Source organism: Hypomesus transpacificus, chromosome 20, assembly GCF_021917145.1.
Source record: "Hypomesus transpacificus isolate Combined female chromosome 20, fHypTra1, whole genome shotgun sequence".
Classification (NCBI taxonomy): Eukaryota; Metazoa; Chordata; class Actinopteri; order Osmeriformes; family Osmeridae; genus Hypomesus; species Hypomesus transpacificus.
The window spans coordinates 3,379,751-3,394,834 of record NC_061079.1 but is presented as its reverse complement, the minus strand read 5'-3'; the positions used below and the strand labels follow the sequence as shown (position 1 = coordinate 3,394,834).

The following is a 15,084-nucleotide window of genomic DNA, read 5'->3' as shown; positions in this document are numbered from 1 at the left end:
GAGGCTAATGTCAGAGCAGGCGACACCCCCATCCCCATTTTGAGAGAGGTCTAAAAACAGTTTTCCCTGACCGGGAATCGAACCCGGGCCGCGGCGGTGAGAGCGCCGAATCCTAGCCACTAGACCACCAGGGAGAGCTTGGCTTCTTCTGCTCGCTGTCAAACATGACGACCAAGTTGCAAAATGAAGCCAGTCAAAGACTTCCACCGAACCTTAAGTTCCCTGACCGGGAATCGAACCCGGGCCGCGGCGGTGAAAGCGCCGAATCCTAGCCACTAGACCACCAGGGACACACGTCAAAGAGGCTTGCGTCAGCAAGGGCTTTTTTTCTTTCGTGTCTGAACTGGAGGATGGGAGACCGCATGGCTTCCTCGCAGATAAAGCCTCCCACTTGCTCACCCTTCGATAGCTCAGTTGGTAGAGCGGAGGACTGTAGGTCAAACACGGTTAGAAATCCTTAGGTCGCTGGTTCAAATCCGGCTCGAAGGAGGGATGTTTTGGCGTAGAAATCTGGCCAGAATGCATTGAGGCTAATGTCAGAGCAGGCGACACCCCCATCCCCATTTTGAGAGAGGTCTAAAAACAGTTTTCCCTGACCGGGAATCGAACCCGGGCCGCGGCGGTGAGAGCGCCGAATCCTAGCCACTAGACCACCAGGGACACACGTCAAAGAGGCTTGCGTCAGCAAGGGCTTTTTTTCTTTCGTGTCTGAACTGGAGGATGGGAGACCGCATGCCTTCCTCGCAGATAAAGCCTCCCACTTGCTCACCCTTCGATAGCTCAGTTGGTAGAGCGGAGGACTGTAGGTCAAACACGGTTAGAAATCCTTAGGTCGCTGGTTCAAATCCGGCTCGAAGGAGGGATGTTTTGGCGTAGAAATCTGGCCAGAATGCATTGAGGCTAATGTCAGAGCAGGCGACACCCCCATCCCCATTTTGAGAGAGGTCTAAAAACAGTTTTCCCTGACCGGGAATCGAACTCGGGCCGCGGCGGTGAGAGCGCCGAATCCTAGCCACTAGACCACCAGGGAGAGCTTGGCTTCTTCTGCTCGCTGTCAAACATGACGACCAAGTTGCAAAATGAAGCCAGTCAAAAGGCAAAGACTTCCACCGAACCTTAAGTTCCCTGACCGGGAATCGAACCCGGGCCGCGGCGGTGAATGCGCCGAATCCTAGCCACTAGACCACCAGGGAGAGCTTGGCTTCTTCTGCTCGCTGTCAAACATGACGACCAAGTTGCAAAATGAAGCCAGTCAAAAGGCAAAGACTTCCACCGAACCTTAAGTTCCCTGACCGGGAATCGAACCCGGGCCGCGGCGGTGAAAGCGCCGAATCCTAGCCACTAGACCACCAGGGACACACGTCAAAGAGGCTTGCGTCAGCAAGGGCTTTGTTTCTTTCGTGTCTGAACTGGAGGATGGGAGACCGTATGCCTTCCTCGCAGATAAAGCCTCCCACTTGCTCACCCTTCGATAGCTCAGTTGGTAAAGCGGAGGACTGTAGGTCAAACACGGTTAGAAATCCTTAGGTCGCTGGTTCAAATCCGGCTCGAAGGAGGGATGTTTTGGCGTAGAAATCTGGCCAGAATGCATTGAGGCTAATGTCAGAGCAGGCGACACCCCCATCCCCATTTTGAGAGAGGTCTAAAAACAGTTTTCCCTGACCGGGAATCGAACCCGGGCCGCGGCGGTGAGAGCGCCGAATCCTAGCCACTAGACCACCAGGGAGAGCTTGGCTTCTTCTGCTCGCTGTCAAACATGACGACCAAGTTGCAAAATGAAGCCAGTCAAAAGGCAAAGACTTCCACCGAACCTTAAGTTCCCTGACCGGGAATCGAACCCGGGCCGCGGCGGTGAAAGCGCCGAATCCTAGCCACTAGACCACCAGGGACACACATCAAAGAGGCTTGCGTCAGCAAGGGCTTTTTTTCTTTCGTGTCTGAACTGGAGGATGGGAGACCGCATGGCTTCCTCGCAGATAAAGCCTCGCACTTGCTCACCCTTCGATAGCTCAGTTGGTAGAGCGGAGGACTGTAGGTCAAACACGGTTAGAAATCCTTAGGTCGCTGGTTCAAATCCGGCTCGAAGGAGGGATGTTTTGGCGTAGAAATCTGGCCAGAATGCATTGAGGCTAATGTCAGAGCAGGCGACACCCCCATCCCCATTTTGAGAGAGGTCTAAAAACAGTTTTCCCTGACCGGGAATCGAACCCGGGCCGCGGCGGTGAGAGCGCCGAATCCTAGCCACTAGACCACCAGGGAGAGCTTGGCTTCTTCTGCTCGCTGTCAAACATGACGACCAAGTTGCAAAATGAAGCCAGTCAAAAGGCAAAGACTTCCACCGAACCTTAAGTCCCTGACCGGGAATCGAACCCGGGCCGCGGCGGTGAAAGCGCCGAATCCTAGCCACTAGACCACCAGGGACACACATCAAAGAGGCTTGCGTCAGCAAGGGCTTTTTTTCTTTCGTGTCTGAACTGGAGGATGGGAGACCGCATGGCTTCCTCGCAGATAAAGCCTCCCACTTGCTCACCCTTCGATAGCTCAGTTGGTAGAGCGGAGGACTGTAGGTCAAACACGGTTAGAAATCCTTAGGTCGCTGGCTCGAAGGAGGGATGTTTTGGCGTAGAAATCTGGCCAGAATGCATTGAGGCTAATGTCAGAGCAGGCGACACCCCCATCCCCATTTTGAGAGAGGTCTAAAAACAGTTTTCCCTGACCGGGAATCGAACCCGGGCCGCGGCGGTGAAAGCAGCAAATCCTAGCCACTAGACCACCAGGGACACACGTCAAAGAGGCTTGCGTCAGCAAGGGCTTTGTTTCTTTCGTGTCTGAACTGGAGGATGGGAGACCGCATGCCTTCCTCGCAGATAAAGCCTACCACTTGCTCACCCTTCGATAGCTCAGTTGGTAGAGCGGAGGACTGTAGGTCAAACACGGTTAGAAATCCTTAGGTAGCTGGTTCAAATCCGGCTCGAAGGAGGGATGTTTTGGCGTAGAAATCTGGCCAGAATGCATTGAGGCTAATGTCAGAGCAGGCGACACCCCCATCCCCATTTTGAGAGAGGTCTAAAAACAGTTTTCCCTGACCGGGAATCGAACCCGGGCCGCGGCGGTGAGAGCGCCGAATCCTAGCCACTAGACCACCAGGGAGAGCTTGGCTTCTTCTGCTCGCTGTCAAACATGACGACCAAGTTGCAAAATGAAGCCAGTCAAAAGGCAAAGACTTCCACCGAACCTTATGTTCCCTGACCGGGAATCGAACCCGGGCCGCGGCGGTGAAAGCAGCAAATCCTAGCCACTAGACCACCAGGGACACACGTCAAAGAGGCTTGCGTCAGCAAGGGCTTTGTTTCTTTCGTGTCTGAACTGGAGGATGGGAGACCGCATGCCTTCCTCGCAGATAAAGCCTACCACTTGCTCACCCTTCGATAGCTCAGTTGGTAGAGCGGAGGACTGTAGGTCAAACACGGTTAGAAATCCTTAGGTCGCTGGTTCAAATCCGGCTCGAAGGAGGGATGTTTTGGCGTAGAAATCTGGCCAGAATGCATTGAGGCTAATGTCAGAGCAGGCGACACCCCCATCCCCATTTTGAGAGAGGTCTAAAAACAGTTTTCCCTGACCGGGAATCGAACCCGGGCCGCGGCGGTGAGAGCGCCGAATCCTAGCCACTAGACCACCAGGGAGAGCTTGGCTTCTTCTGCTCGCTGTCAAACATGACGACCAAGTTGCAAAATGAAGCCAGTCAAAAGGCAAAGACTTCCACCGAACCTTAAGTTCCCTGACCGGGAATCGAACCCGGGCCGCGGCGGTGAAAGCGCCGAATCCTAGCCACTAGACCACCAGGGACACACGTCAAAGAGGCTTGCGTCAGCAAGGGCTTTGTTTCTTTCGTGTCTGAACTGGAGGATGGGAGACCGCATGCCTTCCTCGCAGATAAAGCCTACCACTTGCTCACCCTTCGATAGCTCAGTTGGTAGAGCGGAGGACTGTAGGTCAAACACGGTTAGAAATCCTTAGGTCGCTGGTTCAAATCCGGCTCGAAGGAGGGATGTTTTGGCGTAGAAATCTGGCCAGAATGCATTGAGGCTAATGTCAGAGCAGGCGACACCCCCATCCCCATTTTGAGAGAGGTCTAAAAACAGTTTTCCCTGACCGGGAATCGAACCCGGGCCGCGGCGGTGAGAGCGCCGAATCCTAGCCACTAGACCACCAGGGAGAGCTTGGCTTCTTCTGCTCGCTGTCAAACATGACGACCAAGTTGCAAAATGAAGCCAGTCAAAAGGCAAAGACTTCCACCGAACCTTAAGTTCCCTGACCGGGAATCGAACCCGTGCCGCGGCGGTGAAAGCGCCGAATCCTAGCCACTAGACCACCAGGGACACACGTCAAAGAGGCTTGCGTCAGCAAGGGCTTTTTTTCTTTCGTGTCTGAACTGGAGGATGGGAGACCGCATGGCTTCCTCGCAGATAAAGCCTCGCACTTGCTCACCCTTCGATAGCTCAGTTGGTAGAGCGGAGGACTGTAGGTCAAACACGGTTAGAAATCCTTAGGTCGCTGGTTCAAATCCGGCTCGAAGGAGGGATGTTTTGGCGTAGAAATCTGGCCAGAATGCATTGAGGCTAATGTCAGAGCAGGCGACACCCCCATCCCCATTTTGAGAGAGGTCTAAAAACAGTTTTCCCTGACCGGGAATCGAACCCGGGCCGCGGCGGTGAGAGCGCCGAATCCTAGCCACTAGACCACCAGGGAGAGCTTGGCTTCTTCTGCTCGCTGTCAAACATGACGACCAAGTTGCAAAATGAAGCCAGTCAAAGACTTCCACCGAACCTTAAGTTCCCTGACCGGGAATCGAACCCGGGCCGCGGCGGTGAAAGCGCCGAATCCTAGCCTCTAGACCACCAGGGAGGGCGCTGCTTCCTCTGCTCACTCTGCTCACTGTCGAGGATGAGGGCCAAGTTGCAAAGGCTAAGCTTTCAGGTGAACCTACCACCAGGGAGAGCTTGGCTTCCTCTTGCGCCAGAAAAGGCACCGCTGAGATTCGAACTCAGGATCTCCTGTTTACTAGACAGGCGCTTTGACCAACTAAGCCACGGCGCCTTGCTCATGGATCCATGACGGGCTCAGGGTGCTGTTTTTCTCTATTCGGGTAGGCGCTTTAAGGTTATGGCCAGCATGCAGCAAAGCCTCTCAAGGCACCAGAATGAAGACATTTTCCAGCTTCTTCGACTCTGATGGCGGTGCAGCTCATTGTCACACAGGCAGGACCCGCAACGGAAGCAAACGAGAAAACACTCGTCCCTGGGTGGGCTCGAACCACCATCCTTTCGGTTAACAGCCGAACGCGCTAACCAATTGCGCCACAGAGACACTGTCTCCATACAACCAGGACCGAAAAATGGAAGGAAACGCTGGAAGACGTGTGCCAAAACTCCCCGTGAAGAAGAGGAGGAGCGGCCATACTAACAAATCTTCCTGTGATCTGTCAACGGGAGTTTGGGAAACAAAGGCAACGACTCTGGTGGGACTCCGACCCACAACCTTTGAATGGCTTTTCTTTGCCCTGCCTCGAAGTGGTGGCACGACTCGCTTTGAGCAAGCAATCAGAGCTTGATTTTGCCACTTCTGTAAAAGAGTGAGCTCTCACCGCGTGCGCAAGAAAGACGCTTTTTCCCCAATGGAGGGCCACACATAATGTCCAATGACCCCGACGTGATTTGAACACGCAACCTTCTGATCTGGAGTCAGACGCGCTACCATTGCGCCACGAGGCCTATGTGCTGGTAAGGAGGCAACTTTGTGACGTGGACTCTGAGGTGCAAACGCTGTGCCGCAAAGTGCGCTGAGAGAAGCAACTGTGGCGTGAACGCCATCAGGAATGACGTTCCAATGGACGTCGCTAAGCTTCTCCTGGGATTCAACGAGATCAGTGCCTGTGCAACACTACCTGAAGGATTCCACAGAAGACGCCCCCAAAAGACGCCATCCTAATTGCAACCCGACTGAGATCACGCGGACTCAGTCTCGTGACCCCTGCAGCTGTTGATTGAAACCAATCTCATAACAAGTTCAAAATCGAACTTGCTCATACCATCCGTATTGACCTTACTTGAACAAATTCATTGTCAAAGATATTATTTTGACGCGTGCGTGTTCACTAATGTTGACCATTGGCAAAGTATTTCTATTCTTCAACCAGCAAACCCCGCTACACTTGCCAGGGATTCGCCATACGATCCTTGAGGGTTTGTGTGGGCAAGGAGATTTACACGCGGAAGTTCCACGAAAAAATACCCTGTGTTTCGGGTGCTTCCAAAGCCCGGATACCTCAGTCGGCAGAGCATCAGACTTTTAATCTGAGGGTCCAGGGTTCAAGACCCTGTTCGGGCAGCGTGTGTTCAAACCTTGTGGGAGCGGTTCCCCTTTGAATCTCTGTTACCTATCTCACTTTGAGGAAACAGTGGAAGCTGTTATTCTCAGGGTCCAGTGTTCCGTGTCGCCGCGTGAGCCGTGTGTTCAAACTACACAGCGTTTGAGACAAAGGATGCAAAAAGCCAACTGTCACCAAGCATTTGGCTGAACCTAAAGTTCCCAGACCGGGAATGGAACCCGGGCCGCCGCGGTGAGAGTGCCGAATCCTAGCCACTAGACCACCAGGGAGAGCTTGGCTTCTTCTGCTCGCTGTCAAACATGACGACCAAGTTGCAAAATGAAGCCAGTCAAAAGGCAAAGACTTCCACCGAACCTTAAGTTCCCAGACCACCAGGGACACATGTCAAAGAGGCTTGCGTCAGCAAGGGCTTTTTTTCTTTCGTGTCTGAACTGGAGGATGGGAGATCGCATGCCTTCCTCGCAGATAAAGCCTCCCACTTGCTCACCCTTTGATAGCTCAGTTGGTAGAGTGGAGGACTGTAGGTCAAACACGGTTAGAAATCCTTAGGTCGCTGGTTCAAATCCGGCTCGAAGGGGGGATGTTTTGGCGTAGAAATCTGGCCAGAATGCATTAAGGCTAATGTCAGAGCAGGCGAAACCCCCCCCCCACCCCCATTTTGAGAGAGGTCTAAAAACAGATTTCCCTGACCGGGAATCAAGCCCGGGCCGCGGCGGTGAAAGCGCCGAATCCTAGCCACTAGACCACCAGGGACACACGTCAAAGAGATTTTTGCTAGCGAAGAAACAGGTAGCTACCATTAGCAAATCGATTATCCTGCGTTGTTTTGAATGACACTCACAACCTGTGAGTCGTCATGGTGATTACAATTATTACAGTTCCTGATTGGATCTTTGTATTGGACACTGAAGATAGAAACCACATTTAGTAGGAAAACAATAGGCGCTGTAAGGTCATGAGAAGAGCCAACTTGGGCAGGCAAGAGGCAGTGTAGGGCAGGAAGGACAACGCAAACACAGGTTCAAGATGAAGATGGCACTTTATATTCCAGGAGCAGACTTCAAAAAATTCAAATCGGGCAGGTTCCTCCTCCAAACCTCCGCAGTCCAACAAAAATCCACAAAAGTTAAACACAAACAACTTTCCCCTTCAACGGCGTCCTTCGCTCAACAAACAGGGCTTAGTATTCAAACTACTGCTCTCTAGTCCAATCTACCCAGCCATGTGCCCTCTGTCTCTCTGGTTTTTCTTCCTGCTCTGTCCCCCCCCCCCATTTTCCAGTCCTAACATACACATCTACACCCTTCTAATTGGTGAGGGATTCTGGGAGATGTAGTCTGGGCCACCGCAGCCATTTTGGCATCTTGCTACCTCTCTTGTCTAGGAATGTAAAATCCCTCCACTGCCTGTCCCCTGGTGATGTCACAGTACGAAATCACGCACCAATGAAAACTCGCTTGGATCATGACTAAATTAGAATGTTGATTTTGGCTTCGGTCCAAGTCGTATTGCGTCTGAGTCTGGATCCAGACCGGAGTCCACCTATTGAGTACCCCGGGCTTAGAGGAATGTCTGTTCGACCTAAAGGGCTGACCACTCTGTGGGACGGTTTACCAGGGGTCATCTACAGATATGAAGTCCAGAGACATGAAGTCTGGGTGACTTCTGATATTTATGACATTTTGCTGTTGATACCTTTGTCATTGTTTGTATTAATAAACTAGTATGTGGAACAACCCCACAAAGGACAGTTGACTATTTGGGTGGTCAACTCCTGGAGAAAAATGAAACATGAGAGTTCTTATCACCTAGGGGGAAGGAGCTTTAAGACATCAGGTTCCGAGGCTTTGTTGTTTCAACTGTCACTGTATTGTCTTAGGAGAATTTGACTCGTGTCCTGATTGTTGTATAGAAATGACCAGATGTTGTGAATCTATGTAAGACTGTGTGTATTGTGTCGAACGTCCAATGTTACGTCCCCTTTTTGTCTTGTCGCGTATTCCCACGCAAGAAACTTGAGGTGGGGGAGGGTCTTTTTTTTTTTACTGCTTAAATTTGCACTACACATTTTGTACTTTGTAACAATAGCTGTTCTATCTAAATTGTTTGTGTTGTTTTCTAATGGGGGCAAAAGAAAATCATGTTTTATTATTATTTAAAAGCAAATGCAAACATATCGAGATATATATCGAATATCATAAAAAAGTTGACAATATCGAGATATAAATTTTCTATATATGTCGCCCGCCCTACTAGTCACAGAGTACTTTGTTTCGTGCTTTAATGTTCGAAGAAAGAATTTGTATTAATCCGGCAAATACAAAAATCCAACTATACAGTGTCTTCAGAAAACTTCCTTTACAGTGGCCCTAATACTTTTCCATACCATCCGATTTACAGTACTGTACCTGCGTTAATGCGTCAGTGGCTTTTGAACAAATTTGCATTACTGTGTAATTGCGAACAACCACCATTATATTGACCATCATCGTGATCCCCATAATCATTATAAATCATTAGATCATCATTATTAGAACATCATCATCACTACCATCATCTTCATCAGGGAATACCTTCACCACAGTCAACAGTAACAGGGCAGTCGGTTAAACAGAGTGTGATGTGAGAGCTAGATAGAGTACAAGGATGCATAGAACACAAGTGAGAAGGACCAATACCCTCCTCCCCTCCCCATTTCCCCCCCCCCCTCCTCTAAATAGAACGCAACGATCATCACAGTGACAGAACCTCAGGAGTAACATCCCTTAATAATAATCCCTGACAGGCAGCTGGGGGCAGAGCCGGGCTTATGAGGTAGACACAGAGAGCCACACCCCGCCCCCTGACTCCAGCCCAGAACACAACACTCGGGTTGCTAGGTTACGGATAGTCAAGAACTGGGCTGTCTGTGTTGTTGTTGCTTTCCTCCTGTTCCTCCTTGTCTTATTCCGTGCTCAGGAGGTCAGGGGTCAAGTTCCTGGTCTCGGCGATGAGGCGCTTCACTCCCACCATCCATTGGCCCACCTCGGTCACATGGTCGACCATGAGGGAGCGGTGGATGTCGTCTGCAGAGTCCCAGCGACGACCATAGAGCTCTGAGGAGTCCACACACACACACAGGTTGGGGTGGGGCTGTGTGTGTGTTCGTGTGTAACACCCCCCTACCAGTGATACGTCAGAAGACCCTCACATTTCATACATTTCATAAAACTCTTGGACTACTTGGGGCAAAACAAGCAGTTCTGTTATTCCAAAATAACACTTTTGCTACGATTTTTTTTAAATCAAGACCAGGGTTGATTTAGTTTGAGTTACACTGCCAGGATTGGGTGGGGGTTGTATGTGTGTTATGTAGTGTTGCTTTTGTCGAAAATTATGACTAAATATCGTCGTCAACAAACCTTTATCAAGTGTCGAAAACGAGACGAGACGCAACGTAAATGCTGGTCATGTGACGATGACTATAATTAAATGTATAATGCAATATCGTTGACGAATAAAAACTAGACAAAATGTAGTTTACAAAATAAAAACAAGACTAAATGTTATAATGTAATTTTGTGTCGTTTAGTCTCGTTATTATCATTAGCTTACTCATGAGGCTGTGCTTAATGTGTCTCATTTCAACGTTAGCTTTCAACGTTGGCTACTGAGCTGAAACCGACAGAGTCTGAGACAAACGTGTGTAACTACAGTATGTGTTTGTTTGTGAGAGAGTGTAAAGTGGGTTACCATGTGTGACTTGTGTGTGTGTGCGTGTGTATTTGTTTGTATGAGAGAGTGTAAAGTGGGTTCTTAGTTCCTACCTGACTGAATGCATGTGTACTAAGCATCCCTTTTTGGCCAAATACTGTAGCTAGTTTTGTCATTCACATAGCAATCACACTGAACTGAATTTGGCATCAATAATATGACTTTGAATACCTTATTGTAGATCAATACATTAAACAAATGGTTTTGGAATTAACATGCCTCCCGAAACTACTGCTTAGACTACTTCTGTTTTGATTAAAAAAAGACTAAAATACAATTTTCATTGACTTAAACTGGACTAAATATCATCAGTTTTCATCGACTAAAAGTAGACTAAAATAGTCATGGATAAGTCAGACTAAAATGCTCAGACTTTTAGTTGACTAAACTTGACTAGACTTTAAAAAAAGAGTATGAACATGACTAAAACGAATAAAAACTAAAATGACAGCTTGACACAAAGACTAGACTAAAACTCAAATTAAAACAGGCCGCCAAAAACAACACTAGTGTTATGGTGTGTGTGAGTGTATTTGTGAGCAAAAGCATGTGTCTGTGTGTATGTATTCGTGAGCGTATGTGGGTGTAGGTGTATCTGTAGGTCTACTGCACCTTGTGCCAGGGTGCTCATCCTGCGTCGTACAGGAAGTGACAGCCTGCCAGACCTCCACATGTCCTCGAACAGTCTCACACGCTTCTCCACGTCATCACATACCTGCTTCTGTACGGGGACACACCAACAACACGCATGACCTCAACAACATGCATGACCCCAACAACACACAATGACTATAGCAGAGAGAATGTGTGTGTATGTGTGTAGGTGTTAGCCCTTACCCTGACAGTGTGTCGACAGGCAGTCAGCGCCCAGTTGAGACCAGCCAGTACATCGTCAATGACAGGCTCCTTCTCCGATTGGCTGCTGCCAGTGCCTCTGTGCGCTGCCATTGGACACTGAGCAAGAGGGGGTGTTCCCAGTCCACAGGGGGGCTTGGCGACTGGGGGGCAGGCACAAGGGGGTGTGTTCACACTGCATGGAGGAGGGGCTATTGGGTTGGTGGGAGGAGTCAGTGGCACTGTTGTGGGGGGTGTCATTCCTGGAACTGGACCTATGAGAGAAGAAAACAGGAAGACTTTCGGATGGAGGAAAGGAGGAGGAAGAGGAAAGAGGAGGAGAAAAGGGAGGGACAGGGAGAGTAAGCAGAGGTGGAAGAGTCGAAGGCAGAAGTGGAAGGGAGGAGGAAAGGAGAGAGATTAAGAAGAGGAGAAAGAAGACAAGAAAGAGGGAGAGGAGGAGAAAGGGTGTTGTTGAAAGAGGAGTCAGAGACATTACACCTACAAGGAGATCCAGTGAGTTGTGGAGGAGGGACTCTCTTGTTGAGCAGAGTTCGTTTTGGGCCGCCCTGTGCCTGGGCCGCCTGGAGTCCATAGGAGAACTGAGGCGGGTCGTTCCAGCCTCGTTCCTGGTTACCTGGGAGAGAACGGGGACATGTTCACCAGAACGCAAGTTCGGTCACTATTGTTACTAGATAGTAAATACAGAAATGGACAAACAATTGTCAAAAACAACGAGCAACGTTATTAAAACTAGTCTATCGTCTGAAAGTTTGTACAACACTTGTTTTTCATAATGCCCCAAGCAGAGTAGTTGACAACGAACCAGTAAGACTTCAAAATCACTGTTTCTATACTCAGTTTGCTAGTAAATATGTTTCTGAATTGAATTTGCTTTTGATACTGTACTGTACACAGCTAGTCCAATTGTAGCCAGCGAACTGGCGATAACCTAGTAGTTTCCATGTAATCCATTTCTGTTCACTTGAGACCACTTTGCTCGTTATAATAATGTGAAATCTAATGTCAAATACCTGGTTTTATGTACAGATCCTCCATAGCTGTCCCAAACTTCGTCTCAACCTGAACAACAGTCTGTGATCAGTAGTGATTGCAGTGTTGGCTGTGGCTACGTGTTTATTTCCGGACACGTGGCTGGCTGACGGGTCTCGTGTAATGCATTTCCTTGACGCCCTTTAGATTTCTGAGACCCAAAATACAGCTGACAGCAAAGCTGCCAACTCTCACGGTTTCGCCGTGTGACACACGCATTTTAACCATTTCTTACGCTCTCACGCCACACCTTGTATATCTCACGCTGAAAAGGCAACGCCAAACAAGTAGCCAATCTAACGTTGTAAACAGTAACGGACGACGCGCAGGTGAACGGAGTTAAACAACATTGACGCGCAAACAGCCGTGTAAACTCGCATTGTCTCTCCCCCCACTCCATGGCGATTTACATTGAGGGGTAGGTGGGGGGGGGGGGGGGGGGGGGGGGGGGGGGGGGGGGGGGGCGGGGTTAAAGTAACGAAAGCTTGCCCCTTGCACAAATCTCACGCCAAAGTATTTTTGGGCAGCCCTGTGACAGTACAATGAATTATGTCGACGGTTGTGCAACTTTTTGTATTTATTTCTTTTGTCCAATTGAAAGGACATATTGGGAATGTGAACGACCCCGGGAATTGGCGTGTATACTACCCAGACGCTCCCACGTTACCCCGCTCCTCATCTCCCTCCACTGGCTACCCATAACGGCCCGCATCAGATTCAAGACCCTGGTACTGACCTTCCGAGCAGTGAAGGGGACTGCGCCCGACTACATCAAGTCTCTCCTGCAGCCTTACACCCCCACCCGCCACCTACGGTCTTCTTCAGACAACCGCCTGGTGGTCCCACCTCTCAAGACCGCCCGGTCCCAGCACAAGCTCTTCTCCTGCCTGGCACCCCAGTGGTGGAATCAACTCCCCACCTCCATCAGAGACACGGACTGTCTCTCCACCTTCAAGAGAAGGCTCAAGACACACTTGTTCCGGGAGTACAATGGTACTTAGGAATGGTTTGCTGAACCCAACGCTTTTTTCCTCAAGGTTCACAATGACTCTTGCTTAGACTGTTGCTCTTGTTGGTTAGTGGTAGCTGATTTAAACTGTTGTATTCTTTTTTAGTTAATCCTATTTTTATTGTTTTCCTACAGGTACACCTGCACTTAGAGATTAATGTTGTGTAATTTTTAACTTGTTTAACTACATGCTCTTATGGTTTCTTCCCTTTAGCACTATTTTTTGGTTGTTCACAATATGTACTTCTTGTTTTTGACTACCCGCAATGCTGTGGGGCTATCTTGTTGTTATTATCAGTGACCTATGCACTTTGTGAAGCTCTCTCTTGGAAGTCGCTTTGGATAAAAGCGTCTGCTAAATGAATAAATGTAAATGTAAATGTATACTCAGTTAACAAAGTTATAGATGCACTAATACTACAAAAAGAAAACCTTAAAATCCTTAAAATATGTTTATTTGCCACATCCAACCACTTATATTATGTGAAAATGTGAAATTCTCGTTTTATTTTAATGCACTGCTGTGTAGGTAACAACGCTTGTTTCAATACCCAGTTTCCCACTTTCTTTTTTCTCTCTCTCCCTCTCTCTTACGCGCACACACGGACACACGATTTTCTATAAACCGTCCTCCACAGGTGAAAGAGCAGACCGACACAGGATTCACCAGCTGTTTATTACTCCAGCAGAGACCATCACTGGGGTTCTAGGTTGGTACAACTGGGCCAAAACAATCACTGATTAAAAAAAGTAGCTTCATTTACATGACATCCTATTCTCTTTGTGCTAATTACTGCAAATATATAGATAGAGAAACATATTTATATTCTACAATTATAAATAGCAAAAACAAAACAAACAGTTGTCAAGGTGCTACATGATCTTTCCCTCTGTAACATCCCTCAGATCTGAATCAGATACAGTAGACAGCATTTTGGGTGCATTTGATTTGCAGCAGAGTGAGATCTTTAAAGGAATGTCTGGGCTCATTTTACAGGATAAATTAAATCAAGTGCACATCATGTATTTGGCCCAATGCTGATTTTGGTCTCCCTGCCTCACCCTCTTCCCAACCTTCCTCCCCTCCTTCACCATCCTCCTAGCCTTCCTCACCTTCCTCCCAGCTAGCCTCACCTGTCTCACCCTCTTCCCAGCTAGCCTCACCTGTCTCACCATCCTCCCAGCCTGCCTCACCTTCCTCCTAGCCTGCCTCACCCTCCTCACAGCCTGCCTCATCTGCCTCAATCTCCTCCCAGCCTGCCTCACCTGCCTCAATCTCCTCCCAGCCTGCTTCACTTGTCTCACCACTTAAAAGGGGACCTGAGTTGTGTTCTCACATAGTACACGATGCAGAATACAGGGGAAGGGGCTGTTGCATATTAGTATTAGAGATCATAGATGGATACATACGTACATAGCCTCTCTGTGAGACCTATTGTGGGGCTGTGAGGCATATCATGGAGCTGTGAGGCCTATCGAGGAGCTGTGAGGCCTATCGTGGAGCTGTGGGGCCTGTCGTGGAGTTGTGTGAAGGTTGCAATCCCTCTCTGAGAATATTCATGCTTAGTGTCCTGGAGCAGATCAGTACCCCAGTCACCTGCACAGGTACCCCATCAAAGCACACCATATAGGTCATTCAGAGCTAATGCAATGCAAATGTGTGTGCATGTGCTATGTGTGTGTGTGTGTGTGCACGTGCCATGTGTGTGTGTATCGGGGGCATTCCTGTTAAGTGTGTCACTTTGTGTTAGGGGTTAGGGCCTAAAGTACAGGTGCTGGGTGGTGTGTGAGCCAATCGCGGTGATGGTGGGGTACCTGTGGCATCATTCAGTTGCCAAGCGTGTTAGCAAGCATGCCTTACTGCTGTGATTAGGGGTGGGGGGTAAGTGGGGGTGGGGACTGGAAGGGCGACTGGGGAGCGGGGGGGACTGGAGAGGGGGACGGGACTGGGACGATGGAGCCGACAAACGCATCACCAAACTTCTGTTAAATCTAGAACATGTTGTAATGCTTTCCTCTATGTTTATTTTAAATAAACTGGTCGGAA

At 49.1% G+C, this 15,084-nt stretch overlaps 1 protein-coding gene and 32 non-coding genes across 33 annotated transcripts; 10 read left to right on the top strand and 23 right to left on the bottom strand.

Moving 5' to 3' along the window:
- Nucleotides 1–62: 62 nt before the first annotated feature.
- Nucleotides 63–134, bottom strand: trnae-cuc. Its single transcript has one exon. It is a non-coding gene; the product is annotated as a tRNA-Glu (tRNA).
- Nucleotides 135–218: 84 nt separating this feature from the next.
- trnae-uuc lies at nucleotides 219–290 on the bottom strand. The gene has a single exon. It is a non-coding gene; the product is annotated as a tRNA-Glu (tRNA).
- Nucleotides 291–399: 109 nt separating this feature from the next.
- On the top strand, nucleotides 400–489 carry trnay-gua. Its single transcript is given in 2 exon segments — nucleotides 400–436; nucleotides 454–489. It is a non-coding gene; the product is annotated as a tRNA-Tyr (tRNA).
- Nucleotides 490–588: 99 nt separating this feature from the next.
- On the bottom strand, nucleotides 589–660 carry trnae-cuc. The gene has a single exon. It is a non-coding gene; the product is annotated as a tRNA-Glu (tRNA).
- A 109-nt stretch (nucleotides 661–769) lies between these two features.
- trnay-gua lies at nucleotides 770–859 on the top strand. Its single transcript is given in 2 exon segments — nucleotides 770–806; nucleotides 824–859. It is a non-coding gene; the product is annotated as a tRNA-Tyr (tRNA).
- A 99-nt stretch (nucleotides 860–958) lies between these two features.
- trnae-cuc lies at nucleotides 959–1,030 on the bottom strand. Its single transcript has one exon. It is a non-coding gene; the product is annotated as a tRNA-Glu (tRNA).
- Nucleotides 1,031–1,121: 91 nt separating this feature from the next.
- Nucleotides 1,122–1,193, bottom strand: trnae-uuc. The gene has a single exon. It is a non-coding gene; the product is annotated as a tRNA-Glu (tRNA).
- A 91-nt stretch (nucleotides 1,194–1,284) lies between these two features.
- trnae-uuc lies at nucleotides 1,285–1,356 on the bottom strand. Its single transcript has one exon. It is a non-coding gene; the product is annotated as a tRNA-Glu (tRNA).
- Nucleotides 1,357–1,465: 109 nt separating this feature from the next.
- Nucleotides 1,466–1,555, top strand: trnay-gua. Its single transcript is given in 2 exon segments — nucleotides 1,466–1,502; nucleotides 1,520–1,555. It is a non-coding gene; the product is annotated as a tRNA-Tyr (tRNA).
- Nucleotides 1,556–1,654: 99 nt separating this feature from the next.
- trnae-cuc lies at nucleotides 1,655–1,726 on the bottom strand. Its single transcript has one exon. It is a non-coding gene; the product is annotated as a tRNA-Glu (tRNA).
- A 91-nt stretch (nucleotides 1,727–1,817) lies between these two features.
- trnae-uuc lies at nucleotides 1,818–1,889 on the bottom strand. Its single transcript has one exon. It is a non-coding gene; the product is annotated as a tRNA-Glu (tRNA).
- Nucleotides 1,890–1,998: 109 nt separating this feature from the next.
- On the top strand, nucleotides 1,999–2,088 carry trnay-gua. The gene is given in 2 exon segments: nucleotides 1,999–2,035; nucleotides 2,053–2,088. It is a non-coding gene; the product is annotated as a tRNA-Tyr (tRNA).
- A 99-nt stretch (nucleotides 2,089–2,187) lies between these two features.
- On the bottom strand, nucleotides 2,188–2,259 carry trnae-cuc. Its single transcript has one exon. It is a non-coding gene; the product is annotated as a tRNA-Glu (tRNA).
- Nucleotides 2,260–2,349: 90 nt separating this feature from the next.
- trnae-uuc lies at nucleotides 2,350–2,421 on the bottom strand. The gene has a single exon. It is a non-coding gene; the product is annotated as a tRNA-Glu (tRNA).
- A 287-nt stretch (nucleotides 2,422–2,708) lies between these two features.
- trnae-uuc lies at nucleotides 2,709–2,780 on the bottom strand. The gene has a single exon. It is a non-coding gene; the product is annotated as a tRNA-Glu (tRNA).
- A 109-nt stretch (nucleotides 2,781–2,889) lies between these two features.
- Nucleotides 2,890–2,979, top strand: trnay-gua. The gene is given in 2 exon segments: nucleotides 2,890–2,926; nucleotides 2,944–2,979. It is a non-coding gene; the product is annotated as a tRNA-Tyr (tRNA).
- Nucleotides 2,980–3,078: 99 nt separating this feature from the next.
- trnae-cuc lies at nucleotides 3,079–3,150 on the bottom strand. Its single transcript has one exon. It is a non-coding gene; the product is annotated as a tRNA-Glu (tRNA).
- Nucleotides 3,151–3,241: 91 nt separating this feature from the next.
- Nucleotides 3,242–3,313, bottom strand: trnae-uuc. The gene has a single exon. It is a non-coding gene; the product is annotated as a tRNA-Glu (tRNA).
- Nucleotides 3,314–3,422: 109 nt separating this feature from the next.
- Nucleotides 3,423–3,512, top strand: trnay-gua. The gene is given in 2 exon segments: nucleotides 3,423–3,459; nucleotides 3,477–3,512. It is a non-coding gene; the product is annotated as a tRNA-Tyr (tRNA).
- Nucleotides 3,513–3,611: 99 nt separating this feature from the next.
- trnae-cuc lies at nucleotides 3,612–3,683 on the bottom strand. Its single transcript has one exon. It is a non-coding gene; the product is annotated as a tRNA-Glu (tRNA).
- Nucleotides 3,684–3,774: 91 nt separating this feature from the next.
- Nucleotides 3,775–3,846, bottom strand: trnae-uuc. Its single transcript has one exon. It is a non-coding gene; the product is annotated as a tRNA-Glu (tRNA).
- Nucleotides 3,847–3,955: 109 nt separating this feature from the next.
- Nucleotides 3,956–4,045, top strand: trnay-gua. Its single transcript is given in 2 exon segments — nucleotides 3,956–3,992; nucleotides 4,010–4,045. It is a non-coding gene; the product is annotated as a tRNA-Tyr (tRNA).
- Nucleotides 4,046–4,144: 99 nt separating this feature from the next.
- trnae-cuc lies at nucleotides 4,145–4,216 on the bottom strand. Its single transcript has one exon. It is a non-coding gene; the product is annotated as a tRNA-Glu (tRNA).
- Nucleotides 4,217–4,307: 91 nt separating this feature from the next.
- trnae-uuc lies at nucleotides 4,308–4,379 on the bottom strand. The gene has a single exon. It is a non-coding gene; the product is annotated as a tRNA-Glu (tRNA).
- Nucleotides 4,380–4,488: 109 nt separating this feature from the next.
- trnay-gua lies at nucleotides 4,489–4,578 on the top strand. Its single transcript is given in 2 exon segments — nucleotides 4,489–4,525; nucleotides 4,543–4,578. It is a non-coding gene; the product is annotated as a tRNA-Tyr (tRNA).
- Nucleotides 4,579–4,677: 99 nt separating this feature from the next.
- On the bottom strand, nucleotides 4,678–4,749 carry trnae-cuc. The gene has a single exon. It is a non-coding gene; the product is annotated as a tRNA-Glu (tRNA).
- An 84-nt stretch (nucleotides 4,750–4,833) lies between these two features.
- On the bottom strand, nucleotides 4,834–4,905 carry trnae-uuc. Its single transcript has one exon. It is a non-coding gene; the product is annotated as a tRNA-Glu (tRNA).
- Nucleotides 4,906–5,023: 118 nt separating this feature from the next.
- trnat-agu lies at nucleotides 5,024–5,097 on the bottom strand. Its single transcript has one exon. It is a non-coding gene; the product is annotated as a tRNA-Thr (tRNA).
- A 196-nt stretch (nucleotides 5,098–5,293) lies between these two features.
- On the bottom strand, nucleotides 5,294–5,367 carry trnan-guu. Its single transcript has one exon. It is a non-coding gene; the product is annotated as a tRNA-Asn (tRNA).
- A 332-nt stretch (nucleotides 5,368–5,699) lies between these two features.
- On the bottom strand, nucleotides 5,700–5,771 carry trnaw-cca. Its single transcript has one exon. It is a non-coding gene; the product is annotated as a tRNA-Trp (tRNA).
- Nucleotides 5,772–6,314: 543 nt separating this feature from the next.
- Nucleotides 6,315–6,387, top strand: trnak-uuu. Its single transcript has one exon. It is a non-coding gene; the product is annotated as a tRNA-Lys (tRNA).
- A 488-nt stretch (nucleotides 6,388–6,875) lies between these two features.
- Nucleotides 6,876–6,965, top strand: trnay-gua. Its single transcript is given in 2 exon segments — nucleotides 6,876–6,912; nucleotides 6,930–6,965. It is a non-coding gene; the product is annotated as a tRNA-Tyr (tRNA).
- A 1,545-nt stretch (nucleotides 6,966–8,510) lies between these two features.
- Nucleotides 8,511–12,280, bottom strand: sra1 (steroid receptor RNA activator 1). The gene is made up of 5 exons (XM_047043095.1): nucleotides 12,010–12,280; nucleotides 11,481–11,612; nucleotides 10,979–11,250; nucleotides 10,754–10,862; nucleotides 8,511–9,483 (listed from the first exon to the last, which is right to left on the bottom strand). The coding sequence occupies exons 1-5, from the start codon at nucleotides 12,032–12,034 to the stop codon at nucleotides 9,332–9,334; spliced, it is 690 nt and encodes a 229-aa protein (XP_046899051.1). The 5' UTR covers nucleotides 12,035–12,280; the 3' UTR covers nucleotides 8,511–9,331.
- Nucleotides 12,281–15,084: the final 2,804 nt, after the last annotated feature.

Bases quoted from the DNA above. Each gene is read 5' to 3' on its own strand.
- sra1 (XM_047043095.1), bottom strand. From the start codon at position 12,034: ATGGAGGATCTGTACATAAAACCAG. The intron at 11,613-12,009 runs GTATTTGACATT...GTTCTCTCCCAG, and splicing joins GGATCTGTACATAAAACCAG to GTAACCAGGAACGAGGCTGG. The intron at 9,484-10,753 runs GTGCAGTAGACC...TGGACTCCTCAG, and splicing joins GATGAGCACCCTGGCACAAG to AGCTCTATGGTCGTCGCTGG.